General features: G+C 37.2%; 1 protein-coding gene across 1 annotated transcript; it reads right to left on the reverse strand.

Annotated features, from left to right (window-relative positions):
* Nucleotides 1–1,908: 1,908 nt before the first annotated feature.
* LOC108999712 (protein SDA1 homolog) lies at nt 1,909–11,628 on the reverse strand. The gene is made up of 15 exons (XM_018976620.2): nt 11,159–11,628; nt 10,876–11,052; nt 10,662–10,786; nt 10,437–10,575; nt 10,028–10,177; nt 9,883–9,936; nt 5,040–5,135; nt 4,907–4,966; nt 4,732–4,806; nt 4,597–4,650; nt 4,232–4,333; nt 3,453–4,088; nt 3,151–3,258; nt 2,938–3,045; nt 1,909–2,180 (listed from the first exon to the last, which is right to left on the reverse strand). Exons 1-15 carry the CDS (start codon nt 11,564–11,566, stop codon nt 2,031–2,033), a joined length of 2,442 nt encoding a protein of 813 aa, XP_018832165.2. The 5' UTR covers nt 11,567–11,628; the 3' UTR covers nt 1,909–2,030.
* Between the last annotated feature and the right edge of the window lie 2,552 nt (nt 11,629–14,180).

Raw genomic sequence — 14,180 nt, forward strand, 5'->3', positions numbered from 1 at the left:
AAAGTTTATCTGTTGATTTATCTCATCAACTTGATTCTCTAGACTCTCTCCTCTCCTTTTTTTTATTTATTTTGCTGTTCATTTTCTGCACTTAATAAAAGTTAAAACACTGTGGTCTTATATGACCAACAATTCCACATTTATGACAAGTTGGAATAAATTGATCATCATATTTACCTTTCATCATTGTTGTGGTTGATTTATCATGCAGACTTGTTGAATATACTGGTTTAGGTAAATGATGATTTTGAACATTTTTATCTTGACTTCCTTTAACAAAAACTATACCTTTAGAGGTAGGGGCAGGGGATGATGAGGCCAGTTTTTCTTTCCTTTTTGAATTCGTATATCGTAGGCCAGTTCTATCATTACTTACCTTACGAAAATTCAACATCTCTTCTAATTTCTGTGTTGCTGTTTTTTGTTTGCACTCTTGAAGTTTTTCCAATTCTTTTTCTAAAATTTGGGCATTCAATCTTTAGATGACCATACCTCGAACATTCATGTTTTTACACTTCACTTTGTCCTTTTTTTCAATTCTATCTTTATTCCAATTTTTGGATTCATTTTTCTTACCAGAAAACTCTTTTCCTCGTTTATGTTTACCACTATCCTTTTTATGAAACATGAACTTTCTGAACTTTCTTGCAACGAGAGTTATTTCCTCATTATTTAGACTTTCTTCATAAGAAGAATCCTCATAATTTTCTTTTATAGTTTTTAAGGCAATGGACTTACCTTTTCTTGCTTGAAGAAGTGAAGACTCATATGTTTGTAAAGATCCGATCAGCTCTTCTACCTTTATTACATCCAAGTCTTTACTTTCTTCAATAGCAGTGCCTTTAGGCTGAAATCTTTCAGGTAAAGATCTTAGAGTCTTCAACTTTCTCTCTAAGATTAAATCTGGAATTAACAATATCATTAAGTTTAGCATAAAACTCATAAAAACTTTTATCTTCCAACATTTTAATCTCTTCAAACTTAGAGGTTAACAATTATAATTTTGAATTTTTCATAGTTTTTTCCCCTTCATCTGTAACCTCTAGAATATCCCATGCTACTTTAGCAACCTCACATATGGAAATTCTCTTAAATTCTTCCGGAGATACAGCCATGAATATAGCATTTAGTTTCTTACTATTCCAATTATAGTTGTTGATCTCGTCTTTTATCCAAGCATCAATACTTGTTGCTGGTTTAGTCCATTATTTTTCAACGGAATACCACACTCGTTCATCCAACGATTTGAGGAAGGCTCGCATGCGCACTTTTGCATAATTTTCACCATTGAATTGTCGTGGGGCAATCAATGATGACATATTGTAGGGGCACGAATCACACTCGGATAAGGAAACCACGCTCTGATGTCAATTAAAATTCCCAATGTAACCATGTTAATTCACTAAATCACCTACCAATTTACTTGAACAAATTGGTTAGATCTCAATATTATGATTATTAAATAAATCAAATACTTGAAGTAAATTAATCACTTTGTTTAACACATTGATAGGTTTCGAAAGAAAACCCTTTAAAGAACTCTTTAAATGTAAAACCCTACTAAGCAGCCAAACCCAAGAAATTCAATCTTATTATTTGAAAATCAATTACAAGTACTCATCAATTACAAAACCTTTTGCAACATGACTCTCTTACTAAAATTATTAACTAAAATTATTTTATTACTATTAAATTCTCACAATTTCTCATCTCATCTCATTACCATGCCAAAACCATATGAATAAGTTCAATTAAAATAACCCAATAAAATAAATACGCGTACTCTCAACTCGTGGATAGCCATCAAAAGTGCCTTTTCATCTCAATTCCATCTTTTTTATGCTTATTTTATCCATTAGATTTCAACTTAAATTATGTATAAGCAAAGTATGATATAATATGCAGAAGGAAATAAGAAGCGGCCAACTAATTTAAATTGGAACTCAAGGATCGATTTTCACTTAAAAAATGTCAAAAAAAAAAAATCCTATATGATATTGTGGAAAAAGCAAATATAGATATGTTCCTGGTCATTTCCATGCTTTCTTCCCCCGGAACTGTTTGCCAGAACGCTGCTGTTTTTTCTTCTTCTCTTGTCGAGATCTTGCTACCTTGGCTTTCTTTGCAGCCAAGGGCATAGCCTTCTTGTGCTCCTTCTGCCTATTGCTCAGACCACCAGTCTATCAAATGACAAAATACGGATTTATCAATATACTCAAAAGAAGCTATGTATGAAGAGGCATCATAGCCTAATACACATTGTAGTTTGAAGAGGAGACATAAAAAGAGTAAGAACAGGATGTTAAGATCTGTGCCAAATTCCTAATTACCGGTATGGCGAGGCATGACCTTTTACTTCAAGCCGATGTGAAAGACATACTCCACACTTCCAACATGATCTCCACTATATCAGCGGTGTGAAAAGCGTGTAATCCACACTGGCTTGGCATACTTTCCACATCGACTTACAAATATAATTTTTCTTTTTATTTTATTTTTCACGAGTAGAGAAAATCATCGGGAGTTCAACAAGGAAAATGAAGGGGAGGAAATTATAAGCAACTAATAAACCCTTGTACGCTCAAATAAAATCTTTTCCTCTATTAGCTTTATGGTAAATTGGTCATCACAAGAAATTCATTAAATTTTTCCATCCAAATCTGCCCACTTGTGGATCAGTGAGGAAGAGGGCCTCCTCTCTCCGTCTCTCTTTTTTCCTTCCATCTAGACTATTCCTTGTTCCTTCCCTATTTCCTGATCTTTTGGATTCTCCAGTAAAGATGTTATATGATGACTCTAGAATTCAAGCCCAAGCTTTTTTTGACAAGTAAATCCAACCCAAACTTGGAAGATAATTAAGGATTACATTACCATTCCACCAACATCATTCTGAAATGCAAGCATATGAATGATGCGAGACAATTAAGAAAGAATTACCTTTTTCTGTTTTACAGCAGTTCGAGCCTGGAACTTCCCTCTTTCCTCCCTCCCCTCCCTCACCAATGCTAATCTCTCCTCCTTGCTCAACCTTTTTCGCACATGAGCCTACAAAATGCACAAAAAGTGGATCGACATACGCTTTACACAGAGAATCCTAAAAGGATCCAAAGAACTTAAGAAATTTGGAGAGTAAAGAAATAGAAAACTCACTTCAAGCTTGGCAGGATCCACCCGCTTAACACTCAGTTGATCAGAACTTGGGATACCCTTTCGTAATAACCCATGCTGAGCTAAAGCCATTTTTGCTTCCTTCTTTGCCTGAAAAATAATCATATTATCATTAAACAATGAACATAAAACATTATGACATCCAACAAGTATCACAAATTTGCAAAATATTTAAAAAGAATTGAATTGTTAATGTTTTCCATGACACATGATTCCCCCACCCAACACAAAAAAAAAACACCAGGGAAAATAAAAAAGCTAAAGTTTAGTTGAGATTATTTTACCTTCAGCTCCTTGATCCTTTGGAAATCCTCGTTAGAAAGAATTCCATCGGTTGACTCTGATGGGAAATGCCCCATTGTCACTCCTGCCAATCTCTTTAGAGCTCGAAGACTTGCATCAGCAGCAAGCAATTGTCCGTCAAAATCAGATAAGTTCCTCTTTTTTGCATTAGATTCACTTCCTCCAGTTTTACAGTCCCTGATGTCAGGGTTAGTTGTATCAGAACCATTCATTTCTTCATGCACATTCTCCTCTACAGCCTTCATGTGCACTTCCTCTTCCTCGTCCTCTTCTTCATCATCATCATCACTCCCCACATCACTATCATCATAATAAATACTGCTCTCACCATCGTCAGATTCAGCTTCTAATTCATCATCTTCACTTCCAATAATATCATTGCACAGCCGGTTCTCTTCGTCATCACTACCAGCACCAATCCCATCACTATCATGGCCATCAACAGAATCACTGAATGTGGATCCATCGGTATCACTAACAGCATTGTTCTCATCATTTTGTAATAACTCAACACCAGGAACATTGCTGATAACATCAACTTCTCCATAAGCTTTTGGCCTTGCCTTAGGGTCGGTAGGACGCCCACGATCCTTCTTGACTAGCAGTGAGGGGCAAACCTGCATGAAAACAAATTTAGTGATTATTCCTAAGTTGACCATAGGTATGCACCCGCGGGCACGCACACAACACACAATACCCCCCGGGGGGAGGGGGGGGGAGGAGGGAGAGAGAGAGAGAGAGAGAGAGAAGTTTCTAATACCTCTCTAAATAATGTAATCAGTGAACGAGCTGCTAACGAAACTGCCTTCTCATGTGATTTCTTGTATAACACAAGATCTTGCAGCAGATCTTCCGTCATCAACTAATTTCCAGGAGCAAACAAAATTAATCCTAAAAGCAGTAAGAAAACAGGCTTACAAATGGCAATATACGCAAGCCCAAAAAAACAGACCCACGATGACAGCAATTAAAAAAAAAACAAAACAAAAATTACATGTATAGTGTATAGCCAACAGAAACAAAAAGAAAATGACATGAATACCAGACAGAAAGATTCTAGACAACTCTAATTGCATTTTTGGTGGTGAACTCGATTGATCATAGAATTTGGGGCAGGGTAATTACCAATGGCATGCGTAAACATATCTCCCGTATTACATTCAGCCCAACAGCAATGACCTGGCAAAACAAGGTGACTTAAGAGGCAAAACCTTAGGCAAGTGCCAAAAAATATAATATAATGCAGCTGTGAAGCAACACCTCTGGGCGTGAACGATCATGGACAAAAAGATTTACTATCTGTTTGAACAGTGATTCAACTGCATCAGGTGGCACCTGCTTACAAAAAGTCAATTAAAATTATTAGGGTAATTCGTAAAAGTCCAAAAGGGTAAAAACTAAATCTAGTCAAGCAAAATGGAAGAGCTTACTATACCATGTCATGGCAAGCCTGAACTGCTGCTGCAAGTAAATTTGTGATATCACGTTGATGGGGCTGCAATAACCAATATAGTTACCACTTCAAGTCAAGAAAATAACAACTTTAATGCATTAGTTAGCGAGTATACCTGAACATATTTCTCAAGAAAACGATAAAAATTTAGCAGAATCAAGCGATGAAGCCCAATTGTTCGTGCTACTACTTTTAATATCATCATCTTAACCTGAAGAAAATAATCAAAAGATCTAATCATCTCCATTTAGCAAAGGTAATAAACGGTGAAGACTAAACATATTAACTAAGTTAAAAGCAAACTAACCGAAACATAACCCAAGATTTGCCCCAATCACAAAAAATAAATCAGTATTTGGCTCCTTTTTATTTTTTGACCGAGCATTCAAAACTTTGGCTGCTCTTTTCGTGCTGCACACATAGTAATTGTTCAAGAAGATGACTTGCCAAAACCATATTTAATGATAAGGAGGAAGTTAAACCCCAGATACACAACCTCATCCACTAGAACCATGTGCTAACTTAGCCAGGGCAACTTGAGTGGAATTGAACCCAAATTGTCTAAGTTTACAGCTCATCTCCAAACAGGGTGGTGAACTAGGGGAGGCGGTCAGCAACTCCCTTGAACCCATGGGGGGTGATCGTGGCCAACCCCAAGAGCTATGGCTTTTGACTGTGGTTGGGCTTCAACAACCCCAAGAGGAACCACCCCATTGTGGGGCTGGCCATCTGGTTATCTTGTTTTCTTTTTTAGCTTATCCCCCAGTTATTGTGTCCTTTTTTAAAACAAAATCCAAGGCTTACGTGGCACGTGGATTGCCCATGTCATTTTGGTAGATGTTTATAAGGGGAATGTAGAAGAATTTGTGGTATCCTCGCATACTCTTAATGATTCCAGTACACTTCTCACAACTTTTGGGGAGAAGTAGAAAGTGAATAAGTTTATCCCCTCCCACTTCCTTCCACTTCTTTCTTACTTAATTTAATATCCACACGGTAAGTATTCCTAAATTTAATCTCACTTCTCTTTGATTTACTTCTCACTACATTCCAAACACGGTAAATTAATCCTTCCATCATTTTGAAATAAAGACAAAGCATATTAAGCTTGCATATTTTCCTGAAATGTTGACCAGATAAATTGTCTGTCTCCCTTTTTAAACCTCTTCCTTTCTAAAATCTAACACTTCCCCTGTTTCTGTCAACAAGACCATCTCCAAATGTAGCCCCCAAGTCTTTGGGCCCAAAGTTGGAAGTCCAACCAGGGCCCACGGGCAAGATTTTTCTTTTTGGGGTAAATTGTGTGATCATACTTTTATTTATTTCATATTAAATGAATTGATTGGGTTAAGGCTTATTTTATTTAATTCATAAGATAGCACTTAAGAGCCTTAGGAAGCCTGCTGTCCAGCCCAGAAAAGCAATTTGTGGCCTGGGTCGGTGAAAGCACTAGTCACACTTAGGCGCACTTAAGCAGAACCACAGTCTAGACTCCAGAGCCTATGCATGTGCAAAACTGACTGAAGTAAAGTGCACATGTTTAAAAATATGTAGATAACCAAAAACCATAAAATTAAAAACAAAAACAAAAACTTTAAAAAGCAAAGTGGTAAAATTTTTAGCCTGTTAACACATTTATTAGAGTATTATGCAACAAAAAAGACAAGTAATAAACTAATTACATAAAATTTAAACAAAGTACATGGTTCAAACAAAATATACCAAAAAGGCCCTGACCAAAAAAGTTTTACAGAATTGCTTCTGAGCTAACATAAGCAATCAAATATCAATCCATCTAGAAATCCAACTGGGACTACTATGGTGCCATGGTACATAAATTATCTTCAATATTAACTAAACACTTGAGTATATTTGATTGCATTATTTTCTACATCTTGAACTGATTTTTATAATTTTTTTTCTAAAATCAATTAGAAAATCTCACTTTTCTGGCATTATAACCTTCCAAAAAAGTGCCAAAAACCACGATTTTGTAAAAGCGCTTCGCTTTTGGTATGTGAAGCGCTTCAAACTTGGCATTTTCTGCTTTGAGCTTTTACTGTATTTGTGGAGCCTACTTGGAGCCCAAGCTGTCACCTTAAAATCCTTGTCTGGTGTTAGGAAGCTGCAACGCTCTTGAAGGCTAATTTAGGAAATATTAGGCTGAGATATTCCTGGAAACAAGAACTGCAGCAGCCCTTAATGCCAAGAACTGGGTGCCCAAGATTGACCTCCACGAGTCTATTTTAGGAATGCATCTGTTGCACCCTTCAATCCCAATTAAATTGGTGGTTTTTTGCATCAAAGAAGGAAGCTTCCCTACATTGTGCCACCCCTCTCCCCATAAGGATACACTAGTAGCTGCTGTCCCACTTGGGAAATCCCAAGAAAATCAAGATTTGAACCAACTTGGTGCCCAAGCATTGACTAGTCTGAAATAGGAAACTCCTGGCAACTTCTAGCCAGCATATTCCCCAAGCTGGCGCCCCCTCGTGACTTGGAGACTCTACTCCCAGCCTTTATGATAATTGTGCCACCATTCATGCTTAATGGAAGCTAAACATATTCTTAAAAATCTAGAGAGAAGTTGCCGACAATATGGACATTTAGGAAAATCTGATTTTGGAAGGAAAGTCAACAACACTCGAGGAAAGCTTAGAAGAAAGTTGTCCAGACCAGAAATACCTCACTATGTCACCAGTTAAGTCCTGAAAAACCCTACAGCTGCTGCTACATCTGCTAATATCAGAAAACCTAGAGAAACGAAGCTTTCATCCTAACCCCAGTTGCAGTCCCTCTTATGCCACCCAGGATTATAGCAATTTTTAATAACGGTACGTTATGAGGTGTGAAGTAGAAGAGCCCAAACTCCAAATGAATGAAAACATGACTGAATTGGTCTCAGTTACTCTTCGGGGCAAGTGGAAGAAGAGAGGAGATTCTCGAACGAGGAAATGATCCAACAACTTCAACAGAATTGAATGAGGAGCCGTATGAGGTGAAAATCTCGACGGTTCTGTAGAGTGGCAGTAATGGTGACTGATCTGTCAACTTTTCCACTATCACCCCCAAAAAACCAAACTCTGCCTTACATAAAGTTGCCAAAGTATGACGCTGAACCTCTGGATTTGAAACCACTCTAGGATTATAGCAATTTTTTATAAAAAAAAAACAAGGAAAGAACCATCCAGCAACCTCAGCAACAAAACCCTAATTTTCTTGCTTGTGCCGCCACTCTCCTCTTCCTCTCTCTTCGCAAAAGAATTAGAAAAAAATGAAATTCTGGTAAGGTCTAAAGAAGCTGCTGGTAGCACACCTTGTGCCACCACCCTCCTCAGTTTCTTTAACTTAATTTCTGGTTTAAACTCATAGGAGGCCCGCTGCTGCCACTCTACAAGCCTTCTCCTCGAGTTTTATTGCCAAATTATTGGAAGAAAACATCTTATCAAAAAGAAAAATTATTGGAGAAAAATCTCTGGAAGCAACTCTAGTAAAGGTTCAATCCAGAGTTTCTTCTTTTTCTTTTTTTATCGGTAATCCAGAGTTTCTTCTTTGCCACCCCTCTGCAGCCTTGTTCTTTCAAGTTTCCTTCACCATTATCCATAGAAAAGGGTTTCCCAAAACCCAGGTAAGGAAATTGTAAGAAAAAGTCCTTCCAGATTCTCTATTATGTGGCAGGTACACATACCATTTCCACTGTTTTGGCTGTCCAGGTTTAAAACTACATGATTACCATCCTCTTTGTTTTACCCTATCTTACAACAAATCTAAGTGATGAGCATCCTTAAAAATTTACGGACTCCCTTTGATGTAAATCCGCCTATATGATTATAGCTCCCATTGAGTGCTGCTGTCCATGCATTTACAGCACCAAAGGGGACCCAAAAAAGATTGTTAACTGCTGCCATCAGTGTGTCACCTACCTCACAGCTCCCTGTCTTGAATTTTTATCATTCAAATTCATTGGAAAAGTTCCTTAATGGCTGATGCAAATTCAAGGTAAAAATGAAACAACCAAAAACCACTCCATGTTCTATATTGTATTGGGAAAAAGGCCATCTTTATGAATCCTTGTTGGATTACAATGGTATTGTTTGTGGATATTACACTACAATGCAAGATTCATGCCATGGATGTCATGATATGATAGCCATGCATACTAATATTGCTATGTCACAGTTAATGCTACGCCATGCATATGCATATGATACTTCTAATGTCCCAGGTGATGACGTGGATGTTTTGAGAAAGCAAGACAGGCATAGACCAAGTTTTGCGAGTCATCTAAACATCACCATGTTATGCTTCTATTATGATATCCAATAAAATTAGTTAATTTTTATATGTTGGATCTCTTACCTAGCGCAAGCTACATGTTTTAGTAGCATTCCTAACTCTATGGGAAGGGGGTGTTACACTAAACTTCTAATCCTCCCTCTTTATCTAAAGAAAGTCTTAATTTACACTATCCTAAAAATCTGACGTGAATAATTTTTCTATAATCTTATTTTCAACCATAATCCTATCCAAAGAACATTAGAAGTTTTTTTGATTGGCACGGGGTGTCCGAGAACAAAGTCTCAACTAATCCCAAGAGTGCACATGCCCTTGACAAGAAGTTTTCCGCAAGTGCACTTCTGAATTCGGGTAATTCAAGGGAAAATTCCCCCAGTCCGATGGCCCCTAGAAATTGTTTGCACTCAAGAGGATTTGAGCCTTAGACCTAGAGGAAGCATACCACCAATACCAAGGCCTTTACCACTTGAGCCAACCCCTAGGGGTTCCAAAGAACATTAGAAGTACCCATTGACAATCTTAGTTAGCCCGACTCATAAAGAGAGAAAACCTAATACAGCAAGAGAAGAACTACAACATATTGACATGTTACTCGTATATAATAACAAAAGAAAAACGTCTGAGGTTGTCATTCTGGAAAAAATGCAGATAACTTTTCTCACCTCAAAACGTTCATTGCAAGTTTGAAGACGAGAGAATAACTTCTCAGCAAATCCCTGCATGTGAATAGAAATGTAAAATCTCCTTCTATCCACATGGAAAATATTAGAAGTAACTGGACAGAAGATAATGCAAAAACACAAGAACCTGTGCATCCCTGAGATGGCTAAGTGGTGAATAATAGTTTGATGTCGTTTTTTCCGATGATAAGCGTTGCTGTCTTTTCATGCTACGAATTGCACGCTGTATTTTCGCTTGCTTTTTCTTCTTGCTCGAAACTGTTCCTTTATGGTGTGCCTGTAGTCAGTACAAGATACCCATAAAATGTTGTATTCTTAAAAGAATTTTTAAATTTTTACAAATGACTTCTCATAATATCTGCTGCTCTAAACGCAATAAAAAAATATCTACTTCATTACCCAACAGTTGTCCCTGCATTGGGAGGTAATTTTCTTGGGCGGGAGTGGAATTGTAAATTCCATCCCATAGTACTCCTAAAATATATTGGGGTAATCTGAATTGTAGTGTGAACAAACTAGTGAAATCTACAACCAACCTTATAAACAGCCTCTTTACAAAGGACAGCTCGAGGCACTTGAGGACTCAAATCATCTTCACTGCTTGAAGCATCACTATCATCTTCGTCTTGAATCTTCTCATAATCAAGGAGAAATGACAGAGCAGCAATCATGATCCTAAGTAATTCAAATGCAGGTTGTGATTTTCAAATGTTCAGCGATTATTACCCATGCTTACCAACAAAGAAACATTACTTATATACCTTGATGAAGAATGAAAACATGCAGTACAAATTGCATCTGCTGTTCTATCATCAAACCAAACTCTTCTTCGGTGAAGCTCACATAGGGTGATAAGCGATCTCTTGGCTTTTGCTTCATCCTCTTGCTATCAAAATATTTACAAAATATAAAAATCAATTATCACTCTGAAGAAGCTTTGCTCATTGATTAGGCAACAAAATTACTAATACAAACCTGAAGCAGTGAAAACAAGATATTCTGAAGCGGACGATTCTTAACCTCGTTCTTATGCTTCTGATTCATTCGCCTGATGCTATGAACAACATGAGAGAACGCCAATTTTCTTAAAGCCCTATCGCCCATAGTCTGTAGCTCCATGAACAAAGCTAGGGTGTCCCCAATATCAACCATCTAAAGTAAAACAACGAAATATGCCAAATTCCATATGAAAAAGTTCCGTATAAAACAAAAATCACTTCAATTTTTATTTTTTCTTTGTGAGATTTGGTGATATTACCTTCCTATTAGCAAGGAGAATGAGCGATTGAACGATATGACACCTCAGACCTGAGGGCAGCGAGCACGCGGAGGAGGCTAGGAAATGGGAGAGTTGCTTGGGGAAATCGGCAAGGTGTTGAGGATAAAACGGTGTGACGTGGGCCAAGAGCATGGCCCTATCGCCGAGGTCTTTGGCTACAGAGGGGTCGGTGGCGATGCCAGTGATGGAGGTGAAGTTGAGCGCAGCTTGTTGCTGGAAGAGTTCCAGGGAGGATTTGAATTGGTTGTAGATGAGGACCAGCTCTGACTCGTACCCTTCTGGGTCGGACTTCATCTTGGATTGAAGCGTCGGGAGGCTAAGCCTATCGGAACTACGTCCCGAGGCTGAGAGTGGCTCAGGAGAAACACCGGGCCGCTGAGAAGCCATGAGGCGTTGGTTTTGCGATTGAGAAAAGTTGCTTCGGTTTTGGGGGGTTTTAAAGTGAAGAAAAAAAAGCCCTAGATAGGAGCCTTAAACCCTACAAATTCCCAAAAAAAAAAAAAGTTATATACAATGAAAATACAAGATAGGATCTAATTGATAAAGTTATAAATTTTAAACATATATTAATATAACTAAGACTCGAGAAGCAAAAAAATAATAATATAAAATCCAGAAATTATTTCTGCCTTTTATAGTTAACCCAAAATGTGGCGCCTTGGCCCAGCTTGTGATTTGGCGGAAGCTGCAATGCCGGGTTGTCGCTAGGGCTATACACCCTTGCACATTGTGATAATGAACTTATGCTCACATGCTCAAATGGTGTACAATTATTTCACAGCGGAAAAATAAAAATGTAGTCATTAAAACTAATTAACACTACTAGAAATATTAAACACATCATGATCTTAATATCCATAAGCCACTTGTCCCCAGAACATAAGCAAAAGACAAATTATAGTGATCCAGTCTTACAATAAGAATTCAAACACAACAACAGAGTGGGGAAAAATCTGACATTAGAGTCTTAGACACTTGGGGGCAGATATGTAATATAACTAAAGATTCTTCAAGGTGTTTACAGGAGGTTACACAACAAAGGTTTAAAGGGCATATATGTAATTACAATATTAATGGACAGGCTTTTTGGGAAAGGCCAAAACAAAATAACAAAAGAGGAAAAACATGCTTACGGGAGAGGGAGTTGTGCGATGCTCACCGAGAGAGAGAGGAGAACCACTGCGACGGTGGGTCTGGATGGCTGGTCGAGGTTCGCAATGGAGCAACTGGAGGCTCCTTCTGAACATGGTGGCGCAACATAGAGACATCAAGAGAGAGAGTTTAGAGAGAGAGAAACTGTCAAACGGAAAAACCAATGAGGAGAGGAGGAAGATTCCGGCGTGGGCTTACCGGAAAGGTGTGGGTTTGACGGGAAACGATCGATCGGCAATTTCTGAGTTGCTTGAGAGGTGACCCGACTTTTCTAGTGGTCGACAGAGAACAGAGCAACAACACACGGTCGTTTTATTATTCACGGTGGAGAGAGAACGACGGGAAAGAGGTTCAGAGGTGTCAATGCACGTTGTGGAGGAAGAAGGGCTTATCATCGGAGAGAGAACAACGGGAAAGAGATTCTAAGTTGGCTGCTTGGTTGCTGAGAGGAAAGCTACGGTGGTCTATGAGGGCTGGTTTGCTGTAAGGAAGGTGGCAGGGTTTTGTTTTCAATGTGGGGGCTTGATGTGAGAAAGGATTTGGCCGATACGGGTGTAGACCGTGAAAGGAACCCAATACAATCTCTATCTCAAAATAGATTTAAAAAATACTAATAATAATAATAATAATTTTAAACCCTAATTGAAATTGCCTATTCCTAGTTGAATTGCCTCCTTTGTTTTAGAAAGGAGGCACAACTACAATATATCAGGCACATGAAGGTAGTAAGTAGTGACTCCAAAGTCCAAACTCCTTTCAAATTCTTTACAAGTTTGACAATAAAAACACAATCTTCGTTTAGATAATAAGATGATATTAAATAATTTTAGATGAAAATTAAAAGTTGAATAAAATATTTTTTTAATATTATTATTATTTTGAGATTTGAACAAGTTGAATTGTTTATTATATTTTGTATGAAAATTTGAGAAAATTGTAATAATGAGATGAAACCGTTTTTTTATCCAAATGAGATAATCTTAAGAGAACATTTTAATCTATAATTGCTCTGAGCATGAGAATCTATATTTTCCATGGGTCTTTTCAATATATGCCACAAACAATATCAGTGTCAATTTTTTGAAAAAAATGATTAAAATTGTATTTTCATTACTCCATCTTGATATGTTATAATAGTAGCTAGAGCTCTTCCAGTCATGCATTTCGGCTATGTTTGAAACAACAATGTAGTTTTCTAAATTTTTGCTTAATATCAATCCTACACCCAAGGGCCAAGAATATGGTTGGACACAATGCATTGCACAAACAAAAGGAGTGAATGGCATACCATATTGTTGGTCAAATATTTCGTATCAAAAGTGATGACATCTCAAAAATAATCATAGGCTGCTTGACTCTATCATCACCCTATAACACATTCCTCTACCTAAAATCATAATCAAGTTTCATTGTTCATGTTCTACATTATCTCAAAATTAAGGATGTAAAAATTAATCGAAAAACCGGCCCGGACCAGCCTGAACCAGTGGAACAGGTACGGTTTTGGACCGGTCCGGTCCGAAATTGGTTCCCTTAGTTCCAAAACTGGCTTATACCTGCCTAGTTCCGATTCTATGCTTTTTAGGACCGGACCGAACTGGTTCACTATATTATATATTTTAAATTAATTTTTTTAATATTATATATAATTTTTATATATAATAATATAAATTATAATTATATATAAGATAATGTTATTATAATTTTGTAATATAAAATTTTAATTTTAAACATGAAAATTTATTTGATCATATGCTTTAAACATAAAATATATATATTAATAATATTTTCTGATCTAATAAATTCTCAACATATTATTTTTTATAAATACATAATACATTAGTAATAC

Source organism: Juglans regia, chromosome 16 (genome assembly GCF_001411555.2).
Source record: "Juglans regia cultivar Chandler chromosome 16, Walnut 2.0, whole genome shotgun sequence".
NCBI lineage: Eukaryota > Viridiplantae > Streptophyta > Magnoliopsida > Fagales > Juglandaceae > Juglans > Juglans regia.

What these genes read in the sequence shown, in the direction of transcription:
- LOC108999712 (XM_018976620.2), bottom strand. Translation starts at nt 11,566, where the DNA reads ATGGCTTCTCAGCGGCCCGGTGTTTCTCCTGAGCCACTCTCAGCCTCG. An exon ending in TCTTGTTTTCACTGCTTCAG is followed by an intron (nt 10,787 to 10,875) that starts GTTTGTATTAGT and finishes ATATTTTGATAG; the next exon opens with CAAGAGGATGAAGCAAAAGC. An exon ending in CTTGCAATGAACGTTTTGAG is followed by an intron (nt 5,136 to 9,882) that starts GTGAGAAAAGTT and finishes TATTTTCTTCAG; the next exon opens with GTTAAGATGATGATATTAAA.